The sequence below is a fragment of the Nerophis ophidion genome, linkage group LG15 (assembly GCF_033978795.1).
Source record: "Nerophis ophidion isolate RoL-2023_Sa linkage group LG15, RoL_Noph_v1.0, whole genome shotgun sequence".
Lineage (NCBI taxonomy): Eukaryota > Metazoa > Chordata > Actinopteri > Syngnathiformes > Syngnathidae > Nerophis > Nerophis ophidion.
The window spans coordinates 23,544,981-23,567,480 of record NC_084625.1 but is presented as its reverse complement, the minus strand read 5'-3'; the positions used below and the strand labels follow the sequence as shown (position 1 = coordinate 23,567,480).

The 22,500-nt window shown below is 42.2% G+C and overlaps 2 protein-coding genes across 5 annotated transcripts in view; both read left to right on the top strand.

Annotated features, from left to right (window-relative positions):
• Window positions 1-1,034, top strand: part of tram1 (translocation associated membrane protein 1) — a 30,984-nt gene extending 29,950 nt beyond the window's left edge. For both annotated transcript variants that reach the window (XM_061921871.1, XM_061921870.1), the window contains exon 11: window positions 257-1,034. In XM_061921871.1, the coding sequence (XP_061777855.1) occupies window positions 257-327 (71 nt within the window). In that variant the 3' untranslated portion in view covers window positions 328-1,034. The remainder of the gene's footprint in view (window positions 1-256) is intronic.
• Window positions 1,035-5,900: 4,866 nt separating this feature from the next.
• The window catches only part of ncoa2 (nuclear receptor coactivator 2), a 137,476-nt gene continuing 120,876 nt past the window's right edge, over window positions 5,901-22,500 (top strand). Inside the window, exon 1 of one of the 3 annotated variants that reach the window (XM_061921866.1) lies at window positions 5,901-6,236. The gene's annotated coding sequence lies outside the window, so the exon portion shown is untranslated. Of the gene's footprint in view, window positions 6,237-14,240; window positions 14,553-22,500 lie in introns of those variants that run through there. The other 2 variants (XM_061921869.1, XM_061921867.1) reach the window with 2 other exon arrangements.

Here is a 22,500-nt window from a genome sequence, read left to right as displayed (position 1 = left end):
GGTAAATGAGATAAGCTTGCCTAAAAGGGCATTTACTGATTACTGTTCACAATGAGTGAAACCAAAGACGTTGGAAATGTTTCCTTGTATTAAGGCTGCACATTGTCTGACTTATCCGCACAAAGTTCCTTCGTTCACATCCTATTTTCTAATCAATGGTTTAATGTCATCACATGCTCATGCTGGTTACACGGTGTCAATAGATCAGTGAGAGGGTGCTTGAAAGTTATGTAACCAAGTTGTCATCTGTCTTAAGCCAACGGTGTGAACGGCGTCAATTCCCACGCAGCTGATTCGCCAAGAACAAGAAAGGAGAAATCGTCTTAAGAGAGTCGCCCACAGCCCTGTGCCTCGCGGCGGTATCTGACATGAGATGAGACCACCGTCGATTTATGCATTTTCAACTTCCACTCAACGGACATCCCGGCTACTAGGAAGGCGAGGGTGGCGGCACCACTTCGGATAAGAATTTGGTGCTCTGCTATGCCATTTTGAAAAGAAAACGGAAATTCTGGAATAAACTATATTAAAAAGAAGACCTTATTTAAGAAGTGCCTATTGCTACAGATGGTTTTATACAGGGTGTGTCATTTTAAAATTTGAGAATACTGTGTTTTGATGCATTATCCTGCTTGCTCAATATACGCACCTTCCCCCTGCAATTACTTTCTGTTCCATCTTGTATTTTCTCTTCTCTGTATTTATAACTGCCAGTGTAGAGCACCATTGGGTTGACTAACAACCAAGTGTAATATAACCACCTGTAGCTTTGGCTCCACATTGTAGCAAAGCAACGACCACTTCACTGAAACCATAGATCATCATTAGACAAAAGTCTTCATCATTGAATGGCTGTTCAGTGGGCTCCCTGCTGTAAGAATTCATAACGGCTCTGCAACCACGCGGAGCAACATGTTCATGTTCTGAACACATGCTGCATTTTTATTACTGCATCAAAGAGAAAGATTGGTTGCAAAAAAAAAAGCATGGATGGATTTCCTTTTGATTGTGCCAAATAAATCAGATTGACTGTTGATGTTGGCAATTTTCTTGACATAAAAATGTGCCACGATAGTTAAAGGTGAGATCGGTTGTCTTGGCAACAGCAATGTAGATTATTTTTGTAGTCCACGTTGACCTTTGTTTTACTTAATATTTGCCAACTAAACTGCAAATGTCTATTTTATGGTATTGAATATAATTTCCATTTCAATATACACTATATTAAATGATAAATGGGTTGTACTTGTATAGCGCTTTTCTACCTTCAAGGTACTCAAAGCGCTTTGACACTACTTCCACATTTACCCTTCTCCTGGCAATCTCCAAACCCCGAATAATTAGGAGCGAGGAAATTTCTCGACTGGATTTGTTGCACAGGTGGTGGCATCCTATGACAGTTCCACGCTGGAAATCACCGAGCTCCTGACAGTGGCCCATTCTTTTCACAAATGTTTGTAGTAACAGTCCCCATGCCTAAGTGTTTGATTTTGTACACCTGCATGGCCGGGTCAAGTGATTAGGACACCTGATTGTCATCGTTTGGATGGGTGGCCAAATACCTTTGGCAATATAGTGTTTAAAATATATACTATTTTATAGTGTGTGAGTGTTGTCTGTCTATCTGTGTTGGCCTGTGATGAGGTGGCGACTTGTCCAGGGTGTACCCCGCCTTCCGTCCGAAAGCAGCTGAGATAGGCTCCAGAACCCCCCCGCGACCCCAGAAGGGACAAGCGGTAGAAAATGGATAGATGGATATTTAAATAAATGATAAATGGGTTGTACTTGTATAGCGCTTTTCTACCTTCAAGGTACTCAAAGCGCTTTGACACTACTTCCACATTTACCCATTCACACACACTGATGGAGGGAGCTGCCATGCAAGGCGCCAACCAGCACCTATCAGGAGCAAGGGTGAAGTGTCTTGCTCAGGACACAACGGACGTGACGAGGTTGGTTCTAGGTGGGATTTGAACCAGTGACCCTCGGGTTGTGCACGGCCACTGCGCCACGCCGTCCCTATTTCAGTATTTAAAGTATATATTTTATAAATCGATGTTATATGACCTATTAATAATTTTAAAAATAATACAAATGTTGGAACGACTTACTACAAAACAAAATATATTTGTGCTACTCATTTACTATAATGACCTATGAATAGCAACTAAACTGCATTATTGTTCCATCCATCCATCCATTCCCTACCGCTTGTCCCTTTTGTGGTCGCGGGAAGGGGGCTGGTGCCTATCTCAGCTATGATCGGGCGGAAGGCGTCATACACCCTGGACAAGTCGCCTCTTCATCACAGGGCCTGCATTATTGTTCCAACTTCTTATTTCCTCAAAAAAGCACAGTGACATGTTGCTAACGTGGCCGCATCGTGGCGCTGTTGCATCATTTTACTCAATACACATGTTTGCAGTTGTACTTTTTAGTGAATGATTGACGGGAAAATAAATTACCGTAGTAAGACAGTTTTTAAACGTTTATATATATATGTGTGTAATTCTACAATAGGTTGATTATCAACAAGGATGCAGACGTTATTTAATTAAGACAATAAGACTCAAATATAACTAATTAAATTGAGACCAGACTTTTTTTTTATTTTACTTATGATTTAAATGTAACATATTCAAACATGCTCTACTGCAGTGGTTCTCAAATGGGGTACGCGTACCCCTGAGGGTACTTGAAGGTATGCCAAGGGGTATGTGAGATTTTTTTTAAATATTCTAAAAATAGCAACAATTCAAAAATCCTTTATAAATATATTTATTGAATAATACTTCAACAAAATATGAATTCATAAACTGTGAAAAAAAATACAACAATGCAATATTCAGTGTTGACAGCTAGATTTTTTGTGGACATGTTCCATAAATATTGATGTTAAAGCAGTGGTTCTTAACCTGGGTTCGATCGAACCCTAGGGGTTCGGTGAGGTGGTTCGGCACAGGTCAAAACACACCCAACTCAACGTATAAATCCAAACTTCTCCCTTTCGGCGTATTATGGATATGGCAACAGCTGACTGATTTGCAGGTGTGTCATTTGTTGTGAATTCATGCACTGTGTTGGTTTTGTTGCTTGACGAGGTGATGTTCATGCACGGTTCATTTTGTGCACCAGTTAAAAAAAACATGGTAACACTTTAGTGTGGGGAACATATTCACCATTAATTAGTTGCTTATGAGCATGCAAATTAGGAACATATTGGCTCTTAACTATATTGTTAAGTACTTATTAATGCCTTATTCGGTATGGCCTTATTATAACCCTGACCCTAACTCTAACCAAATAACTCTAAATTAAGTCTTTATTACTTAGAATATGTTCCCTTAGTGTCAAAATAACTCTAAATGAAGTCTTTGTTTTGAAACATGTAAGTCACACCTTAAAACTCATTTGTATACTCTAGCCTTTAAATAGACCCCCTTTTTGGACCAGTTGATCTGCCACTTATTTTCTTTTTCTCCTCTGTCCCACTCTTCCTTGTGGAGGGGGTCCGGTCCGATGGCAATGGATGAAGTACTGGCTGTCCAGAATTGGGACCCAGGGTGGACCGCTCGTACAGAGTCGGGACCCAGGATGGACCGCTTGCCTGTGTATCAGCTGGGACATCTCTGCGCTGCTGATCCGCCTCCGCTTGGGATGGTTTCCTGTTGGCTCCGCTTTGGACTGGACTCTCGTGGCTGTGTTGGATTCACTATGGATTGAACTTTCACAGTATCATGTTAGACCTGCTCGACATCCATTGCTTTCGGTTCCCTGGGGGGGGGGGGGGGGGTGCCCAGATATGCGGTCCACTCCAAGGTTTCTCATAGTCATTATTGTCACTGACGTCCCACTGGGTGTGAGTTTTCCTTGCCCTTATGTGGGCTCTACCGAAGATGTCGTAGTGTTTGTATTGTGGTTTGTGCAGCCCTTTGAGACACTAGTGATTTAGGGTTATATAAATAATCTTTGATTGATTGATTGATTTGTTACTTAGAATATGTTCCCCATATTAAAGTGTTACCAAAAACATATAGCTTTGTCTTTGATTGATTAATTGATTGATTGAAACTTTTACTAGTAGATTGCACAGTACAGTACATATTCCGTACAATTGACCACTAAATGGTAACACCCGAATAAGTTTTTCAACTTGTTTAAAGGCCTACTGAAACCCACTACTACCCACCACGCAGTCTGATAGTTTATATATCAATAATGAAATATTAACATTGCAACACATGCCAATACGGCCGTTTTAGTTTACTAAATTTCAATTTTAAATTTCCCGGGAGTTTCATCTTGAAAACGTTGTGTAATGATGACGTGTACGCAAGACGTCAAGGGTTTTTAGGAAGTATGAGCGCTGCGCGCACACACAGCTAAAAGTCGTCTGCTTTAACGGCATAATTACACAGTATTTTGGAGATCTGTGTTCCTGAATCTTTTTTCAATTTGTTCATTTAATATTGGAGAAGTCAAAGTAGAAAGACCGAGTTGGGAAGCTTTAGCCTTTAGCCACACAAACACACGGTGATTCCTTGTTTAAAATTCCTGGAGGTGAAACTTTCCTATGGATCAGAGCGCGGTCAAGCCAACATGGATCCTGCCGAATGTCAACCAGCAGATTTCGGTGAGAAATTTGTGGTTAAAAAGTCAGTTCTTACCGGAGAAAAGCTGAGCTTGTGCCGTCCATAGCTGCCGTCAACTCCCCTGAGACACTGCCCGTCAAGACCCCCGTGGATACACCCTAAAACACTCACTAAAACACTAGCAACACAATAGAAAGATAAGGGATTTCCCAGAATTATCCTGGTAAATGTGTCTAAAAACATCGGAATCCGTCCCAATTTTTTTTTTACTTATTTTTTTTAATCTTTCTTTTTCCTAGTCCGTAGCTATCAATATCCTCAAACACGAATCTTTCATCCTTGCTCAAATTAATGGGGAAATTGTCGTTTTCTCGGTCCGAATAGCACTTTTTGTTGGAGGCTCCCATTAAAAACAATGTGAATATATGAGGAGCCCCCACACATGTGACGCCATCGTCTGCGACTTCCGGCAGAGGCAGGGCTTTTCTCTTAACACCGAAAGTTACGAACTTTATCGTGGATGTTCTCTGCTAAATCCTTTCAGCAAAAATATGGCAATATCGCGAAATGATCAAGTATGACACATAAATTGGACCTGCTATCCCAGTTTGAATAAGAAAATCTCATTTCAGTAGGCCTTTACGTCGGGGTCCACGTTAATCAATTCATTGAATTTAAAAAATGTATTTTAATTTTTCACAAAAGAAAGGTTCGGTGAATGAGTGTATGAAACTGGTGTGATTCGGTACATCCAACAAGGTTAAGAACCACTGTGTTAAAGATTTATTTTTTTGTGAAGAAATGTTTAGATAGGCGCCAGCGCCCCCCGCGACCCCAAAAGGGAATACGCGGTAGAAAATGGATGGATGGATGGATGGATGTTTACAATGAAGATGTTGAATCAAGATGGATCTCTATTACAATCCCCAAAGAGGGCACTTTAAGTTGATGATTACTTCTATGTGTAGAAATCTTTATTTATAATTGAACCACTTGTTTATTTTTCAACAAGTTTTTAGCTATTTTTATATCTTTTTTCCAAATAGTTCAAGAAAGACCACTACAAATGAGCAATAGTTTGCACTGTTATACAATTTAGTGAATCAGAAACTGATGACATAGTGCTGTATTTTACTTCGTTATCTTTTTTTTTCAACCAAAAAATGCTTTGCTCTGATTAGAGGGTACTTAAATAAAAAAATGTTCACATCACTGAAAAAAGGTTGAGAACCACTGCTCTCCAGACTTAAATGTACTTTTATAACATAAATGTGTCGCCGTGTTGTGGTTCCAAAACGCAGATTCGACACACTTTCTACGAGCAAAGTCACCACGACTGTCATCCAGGTCCAAATGCCAATAAAGAAGTAATACCGCGGAGGCCTGACAGCTACGTGGGGGTCGCTGCTGGGCCGTGCGGTCGTCCCTGGCTTGCCAGAGCCCCGTGATGTGCTTTGGTGTGGGGGAGGCAGGGTGGAAGGCAGCTCGCAGCCAGATCAACACTCACAGCGGTGGCTTGCGGACTAGCAAGGAGTAACATGGCGGCGGCAGTGTTAGCCAGCATTAATGTTGTTCCACTGCCGCGAAGGTCAGCCTGCTCCGTGACACGCGGGAACTAACAGCGAGGAGTCGAGTGTTCAAAGCGTAAGTAGACGGAAGGCTTCGTGCCGGCCGGGGTTGTTTTGTTTGGCGTCCCGCGGCAGCTTCGTCAATCTCGCTGGTCTGGCACTTTGGCTCATTAGCTTAGCTTGTTAGCCAGCGTTAGCTTCTCGCCCAGGCTGCTGTCAATAGTGTTTTGTGGGCAAGACAGTCAGCTTGCAAGCATCTTCTCCTCATCTTTGTCAACCGTCTCCCTTTTTAAAGCGCCGTGCTCTTTATTACACTTCGTAATAAATGGTGCGTAATGTACTTCGAATCTCCAGTGAGCGTCCGGACGAAGTTGGGGCTGTGTAAAGGTATAGTTAGCATGTATGGATGCTGTCTTGGATGTCACAACATATACAAACATGTCTTTATTCTGTCTTTCAAGTGTCCTTGTGTTTCGTAATCTTTCTACTTTTAGGACCAGTTACACCATTTTTCTCGTGGCGGAGACCAATTTCAAAGTATCGAGGACACGTTGGGTCATAGAAATCGTTAAATCATTGCCTGTGTCGAGCAAATAAACTGTAGAAATTGCCAGAGGATAGTCTTTCTTTGAAATAGCTTAAAATGTTCCTTTTTTTTTTTAAATGACCAGAGCACAAACTGACACCGTTTTTTTTCCTTTAATGTTAAAATTTCTATGAGGTCTATGGCAGTGGTTCTCAACCTTTTTTCAGTGATGTACCCCCTGTGAACATTTTTTTTAATTCAAGTACCCCCTAATCAGAGCAAAGCATTTTTGGTTGGAAAAAAAAAGAGATAAATAAGTAAAATACAGCACTATGTAATCAGTTTCTGATTTATTAAAGGCCTACTGAAATGAGATTTTCTTATTTAAACGGGATAGCAGGTCCATTCTATGTGTCATACTTGATCATTTTGCGATATTGCCATATTTTTGCTGAAAGGATTTAGTAGAGAACATCCACGATAAAGTTCGGAACTGGAGAAAAGCCCTGCCTCTACCGGAAGTCGCAGACGATGACGTCACCCGTTGATGGCTCCTCACATATTCACATTGATTTTAATGGGAGCCTCCAACAAAAACAGCTATTCAGACCAAGAAAACGACAATTTCCCCATCAATTTGAGCGAGGATGAAAGATTTGTGTTTGAGGATATTGATAGCGACGGACTAGAAAAAAAAAAAATACGCGATTGCAATCGCGTTGCCTTGAGACGGATTCATATGTTTTTAGAGACATTTACTAGGATAATTCTGGGAAATCCCTTATCTTTCTATTGTGTTGCGAGTGTTTTATTCAGTTCAACAGTATCTGATAGTCGTAAGTGTACGTCCACGGCCGGGTGTTGACACGCAGTGTCTCAGGGAAGTCGACTGCAGCTTTACGGGAGGCACAAGCTCTGCTGATATCCGGTAAGAGGCAACTTTTCAACCACAATTTTCTCACCGAAACCTGCTGGTTGACATTCGGTTGGGATCCATGTTCGCTGTGATCCATTGTAAAGTTTCATGTCCGGGAATTTTAAACAAGGAATCACCGTGTGTTTGTGTGGCTAAAGGCTAAAGCTTCCCAACTCCGTCTTTCTACTTTGACTTCTCCAATATTGATTGAACAAATTGCAATAGATTCAGCAACACAGATGTCCAAAATACTGTGTAAATTATGCTGTTAAGGCAGACGACTTTTAGCTGTGTGTGTGTGCAGCGCTCATATTCATAACAGCCCGTGACGACACGCGTACACGTCATCATGACGCGGCGTTTTACAGAAAAAGTCCCTGGAAATTTAAAATTGCAATTTAGTAAACTAAAAAGGCCGTATTGGCATGTGTTGCAATGTTAATATTTCCTCATTGATAAATAAACTATCCGTGGTGGGTAGTAGTGGGTTTCAGTGGGCCTTTAAATTGTATCCATCCATCCATTTTCTACCGCTTATTCCCTTTTGGGGTCGTGGGGGGGTGTTGGCGCCTATCTCAGCTACAATCAGGCAGAAGGCGCTGTACACCCTGGACAAGTCGCCACCTCATCGCAGGGCCAACACAGATAGACAGACAACATTCACACTCACACACTAGGGCCAATTTCTCCCGTCCAAAAGCAGAACCTAGTAACTCGCTTCTAGATATACCCTTGAGATACTAGGTTTTTCTGTTGTATCTATGCGGTTATGTGGTAGTTGTTAGGTCCTGCCTTGCGTGTAACAGCTTACTTACGGAACAAATTACATTATCGCATACACTAATGTAAAGCATATCACCTTGTAACTCCAAAGTTATTATCAGCTCAGATTTGACCAAAATTGAGTTACTGGGTTTTGCCTTTGGACGGGAGATTTAGTGTTGGCAATCAACCTATCCCCAGGTGCATGTCTTTGGAAGTGGGAGGAAGCCGGAGTACCCGGAGGGAACCCACGCATTCACGGGGAGAACATGCAAACGCCACACAGAAAGATCCCGAGCCTGGGGTTGAACCCCAGACTACTCAGGACCTTCGTATTGTGAGGCACATGCACCAACCCCTCTTCCACTGTGAAGCCCATATTAAATTCTGCCCTGTTATACAATTTAATTTTATTATATGTTATATATGTTATATGTTATACAATTTAATTTTATTAAATTGTATAACAGTGCAAAATATTGCTCATTTGTAGTGGTCTTTCTTGAACTATTTGAAAAAAATAAATAAAAATAACTAAAAACTTATTGAAAAATAAACGTGGTTCAATGATAAAGATTTCAACACATAGAAGTAACCATCAACTTAAGGTGCCCTCTTTGGGGATTGTAATAGAGATCCATCTGGATTCATGAACTTAATTCTAAACATTGCTTCACAAAAAAAGAAATCTTTAACATCAATATTTATGGAACATGTCCACAAAAAATCTAGCTGTCAACACTGAATATTACATTGTTGTATTTCTTTTCACAGTTTATGAACTTACATTCATATTTTGTTATTCAATAAATATATTTGGAAAGGATTTTTGAATTGTTGCTATTTTTAGAATATTAAAAAAAAAATCTCACGTACCCCTTGGCATACCTTCAAGTACCCCCAGGGGTACGCGTACCCCCATTTGAGAAACACTGGTCTATGGCCCTAGCGAGCTGCTTTTTAAAATTGTATATATATTTGTCCACCAGATGGCACCCCTTTTTCCTATTGAAAGCATACACCAAATTTCACTTTTACTGAGGGACAAGCTGTAGAAAAGTTGGATGGACGAAGACATGTTATAAAAGGCCTACTGAAATGAGATTTTCTTATTTAAAAGGGGGTAGCAGGTCCATTCTATGTGTCATACTTGATCATTTCGCGATATTGCCATATTTTTGCTGAAAGGATTTAGTAGAGAACATCGACAATAAAGTTTGCAACTTTTGGTCGCTAATAAAAAAGCCTTGCCTGTACCGGAAGTAGCAGACAATGTGCGCGTGACGTCGCCGGTTGTAGGGATCCTCACATTGTTTATAATCATAGCCACCAGCAGCTAGAGCGATTCAGACCGAGAAAGCGACAATTTCCCCATTAATTTGAGCAAGGATGAAAGATGTGTGGATGAGAAAATTTACAATGAAGGACTAGAAAAAAAAGGCGATTGCAGTGGGAGCGATTCAGATGTTTTAGACACATTTACTAAGATAATTCAGGGGAATCCCTTATCTGTCTATTGTGTTGCTAGTGTTTTAGTGAGTTAAATAGTACCTGAAAGCCGGAGGGGTGACGCCAGAATCTCTGAGGGAAGTCACGAAGCTATAGCAGGACAGAAGCTCTGCTGATCTCCAGTAAGAGCTGACTTATTTCCACAATTTTGTCACCAAAAACTGCTGGTTGACTTGTAGTCGGGACCTATGTTCGCTTGACCGCTCTGATCCACAGTAAAGCTTCACCTCCGGGAATTTTAAACAAGGAAACACTGGCTGTGTTTGTGTGGCTAAAGGCTAAAAGCTTCCCACCTCCATCTTTCTACTTTGACTTCTCCATTATTAATTAAAGAAATTGCAAAAGATTCAGCAACACAGATGTCCAGAATACTGTGTAATTATGCGATAAAAGCAGACTACTCATAGCTTGGATCGGGCGGGAAAATAATGTCCGCTACAACCCGAGACGTCAAACGCACGCGTCATCATACGAGTCATCATACCGCAACGTTTTCAACACGACACTTAGCGGGAAATTTATCATTTGCATGTGTTGCTATGCTAATATTTCATCATTGATATATAAACTATCAGACTGCGTGGTCGGTAGTAGTGGGTTTCAGTAGGCCTTTAAAAAATGACAAAAGCAAAAACTGACACCGTTTTTATTCCTTTTATGTTAAAATTTCTATGTGGTCTATGGCCCTAGTGAGCTGCTGTTTAAAATTGTATATTTATTTGTCCACCAGATGGCAACCCTCTTTCCTATTGAAAGCATACACCACATTTCACTTTTACTGAGGGACAAGTGGTAGTAAATGGATGGACGAAGGCATGTTATTAAAGGCCTACTGAAATCCACTACTACCGACCACGCAGTCTGATAGTTTATATATGAATGAGGAAATATTAACATTGCAACACATGCCAATACAGTCTGTTTAGTCTACTAAATTACAATTTTAAATTTCCCGCAGAGTTTCTTGTTGAAAACGTCGCGAAATGATGACGCGTATGATGACGCGTGTTTGTGACGTTATTGGTTGAGCGGACATTTTAGTCCCGCACCACTTACGGCTAAAAGTCGTCTCTTTTCATCGCATAATTACACAGTATTTTGGACATCTGTGTTGCTGAATCTTTTGCAATTTGTTTAATTAATAATGGAGACTATAAAGAAGAATGCTGTTGGTGGAGAGCGGTGGATTACAGCTGCCTTTAGCAACCGAAACACAGCCGGGGTTTCTTTGTTTGTTGTGAAGCTTTAGCGAACATGTTTCTCTACCACATGTCAACCAGCAAGTTTTTGGATGAGAAAATTGTGATATGAAGTCTGCTCTTACCGGAAACTTGTGCGGAGTTAGTGTCCTCCTGCAGCAGTTGTCAGAGGCAGCTGTAATTTGGCTCCTCCATTGGTTTCTCTCAGAGACACTGGCGGTCACCGCAGCCCTCCGATTTTCAGGTATGACTTTATAATCTCACTAAAACACTATTAACACAATAAGCGGATAAAGGATTTTCCAAAATGATCCTAGTAAATGTGTCTAACAACATGTGAATCGCTCCCACTGACGTCGCCTTTTTGTTAAAATGTATTTTATTTTATTTTATTTTTTCTAGTCCTTCACTCTAACTTTCCTCATCCACAAATCTTTCATCCTCGCTCAAATTAATGGGAAATCGTCGCTTTCTCGGTCCAAATTGCTCTTGCTGCTGGTGGCTATAATTATAAACAATGTGAGGATGTGAGGAGCCCTACAACCCGTGACGTCACGCGCACATCGTCGGGCAAGGCTTTTTTATTAACGACCAAAAGTCGTCGATGTTCTGTACTAAATCCTTTCAGCAAAAATATGGCAATATCGCAAAATGATCAAGTATGACACATAGAATGGACCTGCTATCCCCGTTTAAATAAGAACATCTCATTTCAGTAGGCCTTTAGAGGTCCCCTACTGATGAAATGAAAGACTATGATTTATTTTAAGGAACCTCATGTGGTTACATATTGCTTGTTAGCACCTTGCATGGCAGCTCCCACCATCAGTGTGTGAATGTGTGTGTGATTGGGTGAATGTGGAAATAGTGTCCAAGCGCTTTGAGTTCCTTAAAAAGGTAGAAAAGCGCTTTAATAGTACAACCCATTTACCATATACGAAAAAGAGTGGAAGGAATCAAAGCCTTTTTTCAAATTGACACTTTCGCCATGTCTGACTGATATTTTATTCACGATATAACATGTACATGTTCAAATTAGGTTCATTAATGTGTAGGGAAAACATGAATAAGTAGTAACTTGTTGTTGACAATCAATAGATGTTATGTGTTACTTAATATTGTCTAATGTCATATTGTAGTGTTGTTGTTGTCTTGAGCTGGAACAAGCTTTGGTCAGTTTTCTTTTGTTGTGTGTCTGTACAGAGGATAGTCTTTCTTTGAAACGGCTTAAGATAGTCGTCCATGATCCTTTTTTAAATGACCAAAGCAAAAAGGGACACTGTTTTGAATCCTTTTATGTTTAAAATTTCTATGAGGTCTTTGACCCTAGCAAGCTGCTATTTAAAAATATTATATATGTTAGGTCGGGCTTCACAGTGGCAGAGGGGTTAGTAAGTCTGCCTCACAATACGAAGGTCCTGAGTAGTCTGGGGTTCAATCCGGGGCTCGGGATCTTTCTGTGTGGAGTTTGCATGTCCTCCCCGTGAATGCGTGGGTTCCCTATGGGTACTCCGGCTTCCTCCCACCTCCAAAGACATGCACCTGGGGATAGGTTGACTGGCAACACTAAATTGGCCCTAGTGTGTGAATGTGAATGTTGTCTGTCTATCTGTGTTGGCCCTGCGATGAGGTGGCGACTTGTCCAGGGTGTACACCGCCTTCCGCCCGATTGTAGCTGAGATTGGCACCAGCGCCCTCCGCGACCCCAAAAGGATTAAGCGGTAGCTAACGGATGGATGGATATATGTTAGGTCAGGAAAAAACACAGAGGCTATATAATCACTACAGTCCTGCTCGTCAGGGGATTTTAAAATCCCCTGACTGATTTGTCCACCAGATGGCACCCCTCTTTCCTATTGAAAGCATACAGCACATTTCACTTTCAGTGAGGGACAAGCTGTTGAAAATGGATGGACGGAGGGATGTTACTAAAGGTCTAAATACTAAATGAAAGGGGATTATGATTTATTTTAAGGAACCTCATGTGGTTACATATCGACATATACGAAAAAGAGTGGAAAGAAGCAAAGCCTATTTTCAAATTGACCCTTTCGCCATGTCTGGCTGATATTTTATTCACGATATAACATGTACATGTTCAAATTAGGTTCATTAATGTGTAGGGAAAACAAATGAGTAATAACTTGTTTTTTGACAATCAATAGATGTTATGTGTTACTTAATATTGTATAATGTGTCATTGTAGTGTTGTTGTTGTTAACTTCAGCTGGAACAAGCTTTGTCCATTTTTGTTTCGTTGTGTGTCTGTTGAATTTGCCAGAGGATAGTCTTTCTTTGAAACGGTTTAAAATAGTCATCCATGTTCTTTTTTAAATGACCAAAGCAAAAATGGACACCGTTTTTAATCCTTTTATGCTAAAATTCCTTTGAGGTCTTTGGCCCTAACGAGCTGCCATGTAAAAAATATATATGGTTGTCCACCAGATGGCACCCCTCTTTCCTATTGAAAGCATACAGCACATTTCACTTTTAGTGATGGGACAAGCTGTAGAAATGGATGGATGTTTGTAAAGGTCCCTTGCTGATGAAATGAAAGGGGACTATGATTTATTTTAAGGAACCTCATGTAACCACATGAGGTTCCTTAAAATAAATCAGAGTTTCAACATATATGAAAAAGAGTGGAAAGAAGCAAAGCCTATTTTCAACACTTTCACCAGGTCTTGCTGATATTGTATTCACGATATAACAATATAACATGTACATGTTCATTATGTGTAAGGAAAACAAAAATAAATAATAACTTGTTGGTGACACTAAATGGATGTTATGTGTTACTTAATATTGTACAATGTGTCATAATGTACAGTTGTTGTTGACTTGAGCTGCAACAAGTCTTGGTCAGTTTTCTTTTTTGTGTGTCTTTTTTTCGGAGTAGTGTGTATTTATAATATGCATCCTTTCTTTTGAAAAGTACATTTCTAAAAAAAAAAAAAAAAAGATTCTGGTTTTTGAGAGGCAGGCATTTCTGGTTCAAGGAATTTGAGTTTGAGCCTTTGACACAGTAGAAACAATGCATGTACATCAGTGCTGCCTGCTTGACTAATTCCAAACTCCACTGGCAACACAGCCAGCCAGTGTGTGTGTGTGTTTCTAATGACTTGTCAACACAGCACTGGCTAATGCAGGTGGAATGCATCCTGTAGGACCAGTTGAACTGTTTCTGTGCCCACCTGATGGTGCGCAGGGCTCCTGTCAAATCACTGGCACTGGCTCTAATGTGACTTGTTGTCCAGCTGCAGGGATGGAAAGGAGCTCCGGTGACGGCATTCTGTCTGACAACTGGAAGGCGAATGTCTTTTTAATTGTTATTTATTTACGCAGGCACAGATTTTCTATGAAGGCAGGGTTGCATGGGCAGTACTTACCTTCAAACCTCAACTTGTTTAGTAGGAATGTATCTTCTTGAAAGTCACTGCAACTCACAGCTGCTTCATTTGTCATCACTTATCATCAAAGGTATGTTATTTCTGTTCATCAATTGAAACTTTGCATTATTACAGAGGCTGCGTGCTCATGATCGTTGCTAAATGCATGATGACTTATGTACGGTAGGGTCTATTAGAAATTTGTGACAAATAAGAAAATACCAATGTTGAGCCAGGGTTGTTGACTGTTAATGTTGGTAGCTGTCATAAGCTGCTAATTATAGAGCGTAATGTTAAGTGCTTTAATTATTTTTCTTTTGTAACTTCAAATCAAAGTTAGGGTTTTTTCAGGGTTTTAATGTGAACTACTTAAACAGTAAGATGTTCAGCGATTTCGCCCTTTCACATTCTTTATTGTTAGCCACTAATGTTTGGTTATTTCTAGTGTAGATTTTTTAGAGTTGAACAGTTTTATCCAAAAAGGTAGGGTGTTTTGATTCTACGTTTCACTGTGGTTAACTTATCTTTGAATTTGTGTGACAGTACATGTTTAAAACATTTGAAAAGATAAAAGTCCATCCAGTAGTGGCAACGGTTAATGTTAGCTGTCAATGTTAGGTTGTTTTTATTTTGTCACATTGTAATCAAATATAGGGTGTTCGAGTCATCCGATAATGTGAACTGGTTAACTTCTTTTTACACTTGTGACAATACACTGAAAACGCTTAATAAAGCAAGTATTGTCTGTTTATTACTGTTTGCCGCTAATGTTAGCTGCTAATGTTTGGTCATTTCTAGTCAAGGGTAGCGTTTTGATTCAGCATTTTACTGTTTGATCCATTTTTAAATTTATGTGTCAGTACACTTTTAAAACATTTGAAAAGACCAAAGTACATCAGTAGGGCCGACTGCTAATGTTAGCCGTTAATGTTAGCTCTCAATGACAGCTGCCCGCGGTCATTTTTCTTTTGTCACTTCTCATCAAAGGTAGGGTGTCAAAGGTTGACTGTTCTTTACTTAAACAAGTCATCGGTTGTTCTGAAAGGTAGTATGCATTAACAGTTTTGCCCTTTTACAATGTTTAACTTCTTTATACACTTGTAACGATACCCTTAAAACATTTGATGAGACAAAATCCAGGCACTGTTGTCCACTGTTGTTTGGTCATTTCTACTTTTAATGTTGACTGTTAATGTGAACTACTTAAACGTTAGGATGGTGGAGCATAATATTGTTTTTAACATGGCTGTGCAGCACTTTGGAAACGTTATTGTTGTTTAAATGTGCTATATAAATAAAGTGGATTGGATTGGATTGGATGCTTTAATAATTTTGCCCTTTTACATTGGTTTACATCTTGATACACATTTGACATTATGTTCAAAACACTTCATAAAGCAAAGTTCAGGCAGTCTTGTCAACTGTTGGTGTTAGTTGATAATGTTTGGTCATTTGTAATTGAAGATAGGGTGTTTTACTGTTGACTGTTTATGTGAACTACTTAATCACTAGGATGTTTTAATGATTTTGCCCTTTTACATTGGTTAACATACACTTTTGACACTGCTCAAAACACTTAATTAAACAAAGTGCAGGCAGTGTTGTCCATTGTTAGTGTTTGCCGCTAATGTTGGGTAATTTCAAATCAAAGTTCGTTGCTTTGATTCTGCATTTTTATTGTGGTTCACTTAATTTTTTTTAAATTTGAGTTACTGTACACATTCAAAACACTTGCAAAAGTCCATCCAATGTTATGATGCTAAATGTGCCATTGCTTGTTATTAATGGGTATTTCTATCGTGTGTCAACTTAGTTGTACACATGTGAGAGTACACTTTAAAAACTTAATAATCCATCCATCATCTTCCGCTTATCCGAGGTCGGGTCGCGGGGGCAACAGCCTAAGCAGGGAAACCCAGACTTCCCTCTCCCCAGCCACTTCGTCTAGCTCTTCCCGGGGGATCCCGAGGCGTTCCCAGGCCAGCCGGGAGACATAGTCTTCCCAACGTGTCCTGGGTCTTCCCCGTGGCCTCCTACCGGTTGGACGTGCCCTAAACACCTCCCTAGGGAGGCGTTCGGGTGGCATCCTGACCAGATGCCCGAACCACCTCATCTGGCTCCTCTCGATGTGGAGGAGCAGCGGCTTTACTTTGAGTCCCTCCCGGATGGCAGAGCTTCTCACCCTATCTCTAAGGGAGAGCCCCGCCACACGGCGGAGGAAACTCATTTCGGCCGCTTGTACCCGTGTTCTTATCCTTTCGGTCATGACCCAAAGCTCATGACCATAGGTGAGGATGGGAACGTAGATCGACCGGTAAATTGAGAGCTTTGCCTTCCGGCTCAGCTCCTTCTTCACCACAACGGATCGGTACAACGTCCGCATTACTGAAGACGCCGCACCGATCCGCCTGTCGATCTCACGATCCACTCTTCCCTCACTCGTGAACAAGACTCCTAGGTACTTGAACTCCTCCACTTGGGGCAGGGTCTCCTCCCCAACCCGGAGATGGCACTCCACCCTTTTCCGGGCGAGAACCATGGACTCGGACTTGGAGGTGCTGATTCTCATTCCGGTCGCTTCACACTCGGCTGCGAACCGATCCAGCGAGAGCTGAAGATCCCGGTCAGATGAAGCCATCAGGACCACATCATCTGCAAAAAGCAGAGACCTAATCCCGTGGCCACCAAACCGGAACCCCTCAACGCCTTGACTGCGCCTAGAAATTCTGTCCATAAAAGTTATGAACAGAATCGGTGACAAAGGACAGCCTTGGCGTAGTCCAACCCTCACTGGAAATGTGTTCGACTTACTGCCGGCAATGCGAACCAAGCTCTGGCACTGATCGTACAGGGAACGGACCGCCACAATAAGACAGTCCGATACCCCATACTCTCTGAGCACTCCCCACAGGACTTCCCGAGGGACACGGTCGAATGCCTTCTCCAAGTCCACAAAGCACATGTAGACTGGTTGGGCAAACTCCCATGCACCCTCAAGAACCCTGCCGAGAGTATAGAGCTGGTCCACAGTTCCACGACCAGGACGAAAACCACACTGTTCCTCCTGAATCCGAGGTTCGACTATCCGACGTAGCCTCCTCTCCAGTACACCTGAATAAACCTTACCGGGAAGGCTGAGGAGTGTGATCCCACGATAGTTGGAACACACCCTCCGGTCCCCCTTCTTAAAGAGAGGAACCACCACCCCGGTCTGCCAATCCAGAGGTACCGCCCCCGATGTCCACGCGATGCTGCAAAGTCTTGTCAACCAAGACAGCCCCACAGCATCCAGAGCCTTAAGGAACTCCGGGCGGATCTCGTCCACCCCTGGGGCCTTGCCACCGAGGAGCTTTTTAACTACCTCAGCAACCTCAGCCCCAGAAATAGGAGAGTCCACCACAGATTCCCCAGGCACTGCTTCCTCATAGGAAGACGTGTTGGTGGGATTGAGGAGGTCTTCGAAGTATTCCTTCCACCTATCCACAACATCCGCAGTCGAGGTCAGCAGAACACCATCCGCACCATACACGGTGTTGATAGTGCACTGCTTCCCCTTCCTGAGGCGGCGGACGGTGGTCCAGAATCGCTTCGAAGCCGTCCGGAAGTCGTATTCCATGGCTCCCCCGAACTCTTCCCATGTCCGAGTTTTTGCCTCCGCGACCGCTGAAGATGCACACCGCTTGGCCTGTCGGTACCTGTCCACTGCCTCCGGAGTCCTATGAGCCAAAAGGACCCGATAGGACTCCTTCTTCAGCTTGACGGCATCCCTCACCGCTGGTGTCCACCAAGGGGTTTTAGGATTTCCGCCCCGACAGGCACCAACTACCTTGCGGCCACAGCTCCGATCTGCCGCCTCGACAATAGAGGTGCGGAACATGGTCCACTCGGACTCAATGTCCAGCACCTCCCTCGTGACATGTTCAAAGTTCTTCCGGAGGTGGGAATTGAAACTTTGTCTGACAGGAGACTCTGCCAGACGTTCCCAGCAGACCCTCACAATGCGTTTGGGCCTCCCAGGTCTGTCCGGCATCCTCCCCCACCATCGCAGCCAACTCACCACCAGGTGGTGATCGGTAGAAAGCTCCGCCCCTCTCTTCACCCCAGTGTCCAAAACATGAGGCCGCAAATCCGATGACACAACTACAAAGTCGATCATGGAACTGCGGCCTAGGGTGTCCTGGTGCCAAGTGCACATATGGACACCCTTATGTTTGAACATGGTGTTTGTTATCGACAAACTGTGACGAGCACAAAAGTCCAATAACAAAACACCACTCGGGTTCAGATCCGGGCGGCCATTCTTCCCAATCACGCCTCTCCAGGTTTCACTGTCGTTGCCAACGTGAGCGTTGAAGTCTCCCAGTAGGACAAGGGAATCACCCGGGGGAGCACTTTCCAGTACTCCCTCGAGTGTTCCCAAAAAGGGTGGGTACTCTGAACTGCTGTTTGGTGCATAAGCACAAACAACAGTCAGGACCCGTCCCCCCACCCGAAGGCGGAGGGAGGCTACCCTTTCGTCCACCGGGTTGAACTCCAACGTACAGGCTTTGAGCCGGGGGGAAACAAGAATTGCCACCCCAGCCCGTCGCCTCTCACTGCCGGCAACGCCAGAGTGGAAGAGGGTCCAATCCCTCTCGAGAGAAGTGGTTCCAGAGCCCTTGCTGTGCGTCGAAGTGAGTCCGACTATATCCAGCCGGAATTTCTCGACTTCGCGCACTAGCTCAGGCTCTTTCCCCCCCAGTGACTTGACGTTCCACGTCCCAAGAGCTAGCTTCTGTAGCCGAGGATCGGACCGCCAAGTGCCCTGCCTTCGGCTGTCGCCCAACCTCTATGGCCCCTTCTATGGGTGGTGAGCCCATTGGAGGGGTGACCCACGTTGCCTCTTCGGGCTGTGCCCGGCCGGGCCCCATGGGAACAGGCCCGGCCACCAGGCGCTCGCCATCGTGCCCCACCTCCGGGCCTGGCTCCAGAGGGGGGCCCCGGTGACCCGCGTCCGGGCGAGGGAAATCTGGGTCCATGGTTTTTCATCTTCATAAAGGTCTTCGAGCTGCTCTTTGTCTGATCCCTCACCTAGAACCTGTTTGCCTTGGGAGACCCTACCAGGGGGCTTTATGCCCCCGGACAACATAGCTCCTAGGATCATTGGGACACGCAAACTCCTCTACCGCGATAAGGTTGCAGCTCAGAGAGGAGAAAACTTAATAATACAAATCCAGGCAGTTTTGTTGATTGCTAATGTTTAGTCACTTCTAGGGTGTTTATTTAGATTGGTATTTGTTGCAGTATACCGTTTTTAGTTTCTATTATTTACTTGTGTGACAATACACTTAACACTTGAAGATAGATACCAAAGTCCAATTGGGTGAACTACTAAAATTAGCTGCTAAATGCATCATCCATGTAATCAAAGGTAGTGTTTTAGGCATTTTGTTTTTTCCAATGTCTTTTTTATATTTGTTTGACAAGTTAGATCAGGGATGTCTTAAGTGTGACGCTCGGGTCATTTTTGGTTCACACATCGTTTAGTCTCTCTGTAAGTAATTTATTATTAATAAGATTCATTATTAGATATTACAAATAGGAAAAACAGCTCGACGCAGCATTTATTTTTGCTAGTAAGGCCCAGTGCATAAAGTTATTGACTTTTTGATTTACCACATAACTCATCTTCTGATTGTTTCCCACATTGTCCTTGAAAGGCAAAGGGGGCGTGTCCCCCAGCAGCGTTCCTCACGCCAAGCGGCCTTGTTTTGATATTGTGAAATGTGAAACATGGCTTTTCACATTTGAAAAGCACTGCCTATCATATGCACACTGCTCATTAGCGCAGTAGCACTTTCTTTTTAACCTTTTGCAACTTTACTGGCAAAGCTACCTTTCGACAGGTGCGCCGGCACATTTGATTTAACCATGTAGTTATAACGGTTGAGGAATTCCCTGCGAGCATGTATGCAAGTATGTGGATTGTTTTCTGAGCTGGCAATGTTGAGGGGTGGGCGTGGCCTAAAAGCACTAAGTTGCAGTTAAAAAAACTGGTGTGTGACAGCAGGTTCCAACTCATTGCTGGATTCAACAACTGGCTGCTTTCACCACATGACTAAATCCTTCCACGGCACAGGCGGAATAGCTTCCGCCATCCCGGTCACTGCCGTTGTGGCCTTGGGCAAGACACTTTACCCACCTGCTCAAAGTGCCACCCACACTGGTTCAAATGTAACTTAGATATTGGGTTTCACTATGTAAAGCGCTTTGAGTCACTAGAGAAAAGTGCTATATAAACATAATTCACTTCACTTCCAAAGTTCATTGGAGCTACTGTTTTGGTGAGCTTGGTTGCCAGCATTATTGGAGACCAAATTGTGTGTGCTTTCGTCGCTGGCCTTTTACCCTGTGATACAAGGCTTTGTTGCGTCACCTGACTGATATTGTAATCATCTGACCCTTGTTCTCTTCCATGTGCTGCCAGTGTTTTTCCCTTTGGACTAGCACAACAAAAGCCAAGCCATGTACTTTTATCAGCCTCATTGTCACATAAAAAGTAAACATCATCTTGAAACATCTTGAAACTGTAAGTAACATCAGTCGGATTGCCCATAGTAAAATACTTGTTTTAATTTAGTTGTGTTTTTCAACTGTTTACACTTCAAGCTAGAACTCCTATAGTGTGAATGCCAGGCCAGTAGTTGTCACTGTAAAGAAACAATAGACATGTGCACCTCTGAGTCTTTTTGGTAATACACTTTTTCTTGCATATATTGTGGGTTTACAAATGTTTATATGCAAAAAATACAATTAGGTCTGGGCCAACACTGCATTTTGCTGGACGATATATATTGTCTCATAAATTGTCAATTGTCAACTATTGTCAACATTATTTTAGACTTAGACTTAAACTTCCTTTTATTGTCATTCAAATTTGAACTTCACAGTACAGATAAAAACAACATTTTGGCATCTACATCAACTATATGATTTGCCTGAGAAGCTGGACAGGACAGAAAAAAGAAAAAAAAAACAAGAACAACATTTTGTTACATTAGCTCTACAAAGGCCAAACCATGTACTTTTATCAGCCTCATTGTAAAATAAAAAGTAAGCATCATCTTGAAACTGTAAATAATATCAGTCGGATTGCTTGTAGTATAATGCTTGTTTTAATTTTGTTGTGTTTTTCAACTGTTTACACTTAAAGCAAAAAATCCTATAATATGCATTCCAGGCCAGTAGTTGTCACTGTAAAGAAACTCGAGACATGAATTTCCCCCAGGGATCAATAAAGTACTTTCTATTCTATTCCATTCTATTCTATTCTTGTAGTGCAATATACAAGTGCAATAAAGTGTATTTTGAGACCAAAATAAGCACTAAATGTGGCAGTGTATATGTATAACTTTCAAACACAATTAACTTTGATTTCTCTTCAAGGTCATGAACGTTTGAATATTCTTAGTACGTAATAAAAACAATATAACATTAAAAAGACTCCCTTCAAGCTATTTAATAGTGCTCAGGCGATGAGAGTGATGCACCAAGTGAACCCCCCTGTACTCTTTGAAAGTGAGATAAGGAAAAAACAACAACACATGGACACTGCGATTTATAAATTAGGACAAATATATATTTTTTAATTATGTCACCCACCCACCCCCAATAAAGGGGGAGCCGCAAACAAGCATCGTCTTGTGTTTTTTTTCACCATCTCTGGGAATAAGTTGGATGTCAAAGTTGACCAACTTCTGTGGTTATGGCCACCACCTTTTCCTACCCAAGTGAGAGGCATGATCTAGAATTAACTTTCACCAGCTCAGAGGCGACGCGGCAGCATCAGCTCAGTATGTCAACACAAGCTAGTTGGGGCTCTGTGATCATTGGGCCGCTAAAAATAAGTTTGTTCTGCAAAGGTGCTTATAATAACAATATATTGCTAATACTTGGTGAATGTTATGGTCACAAGGTGTAAATGGAGTATTGTTGGTGGTTTTTGGATGTTTTTTCAGTGGGCTTTATTAGTGGAATAATGAACCCCCCCTAACTGGATT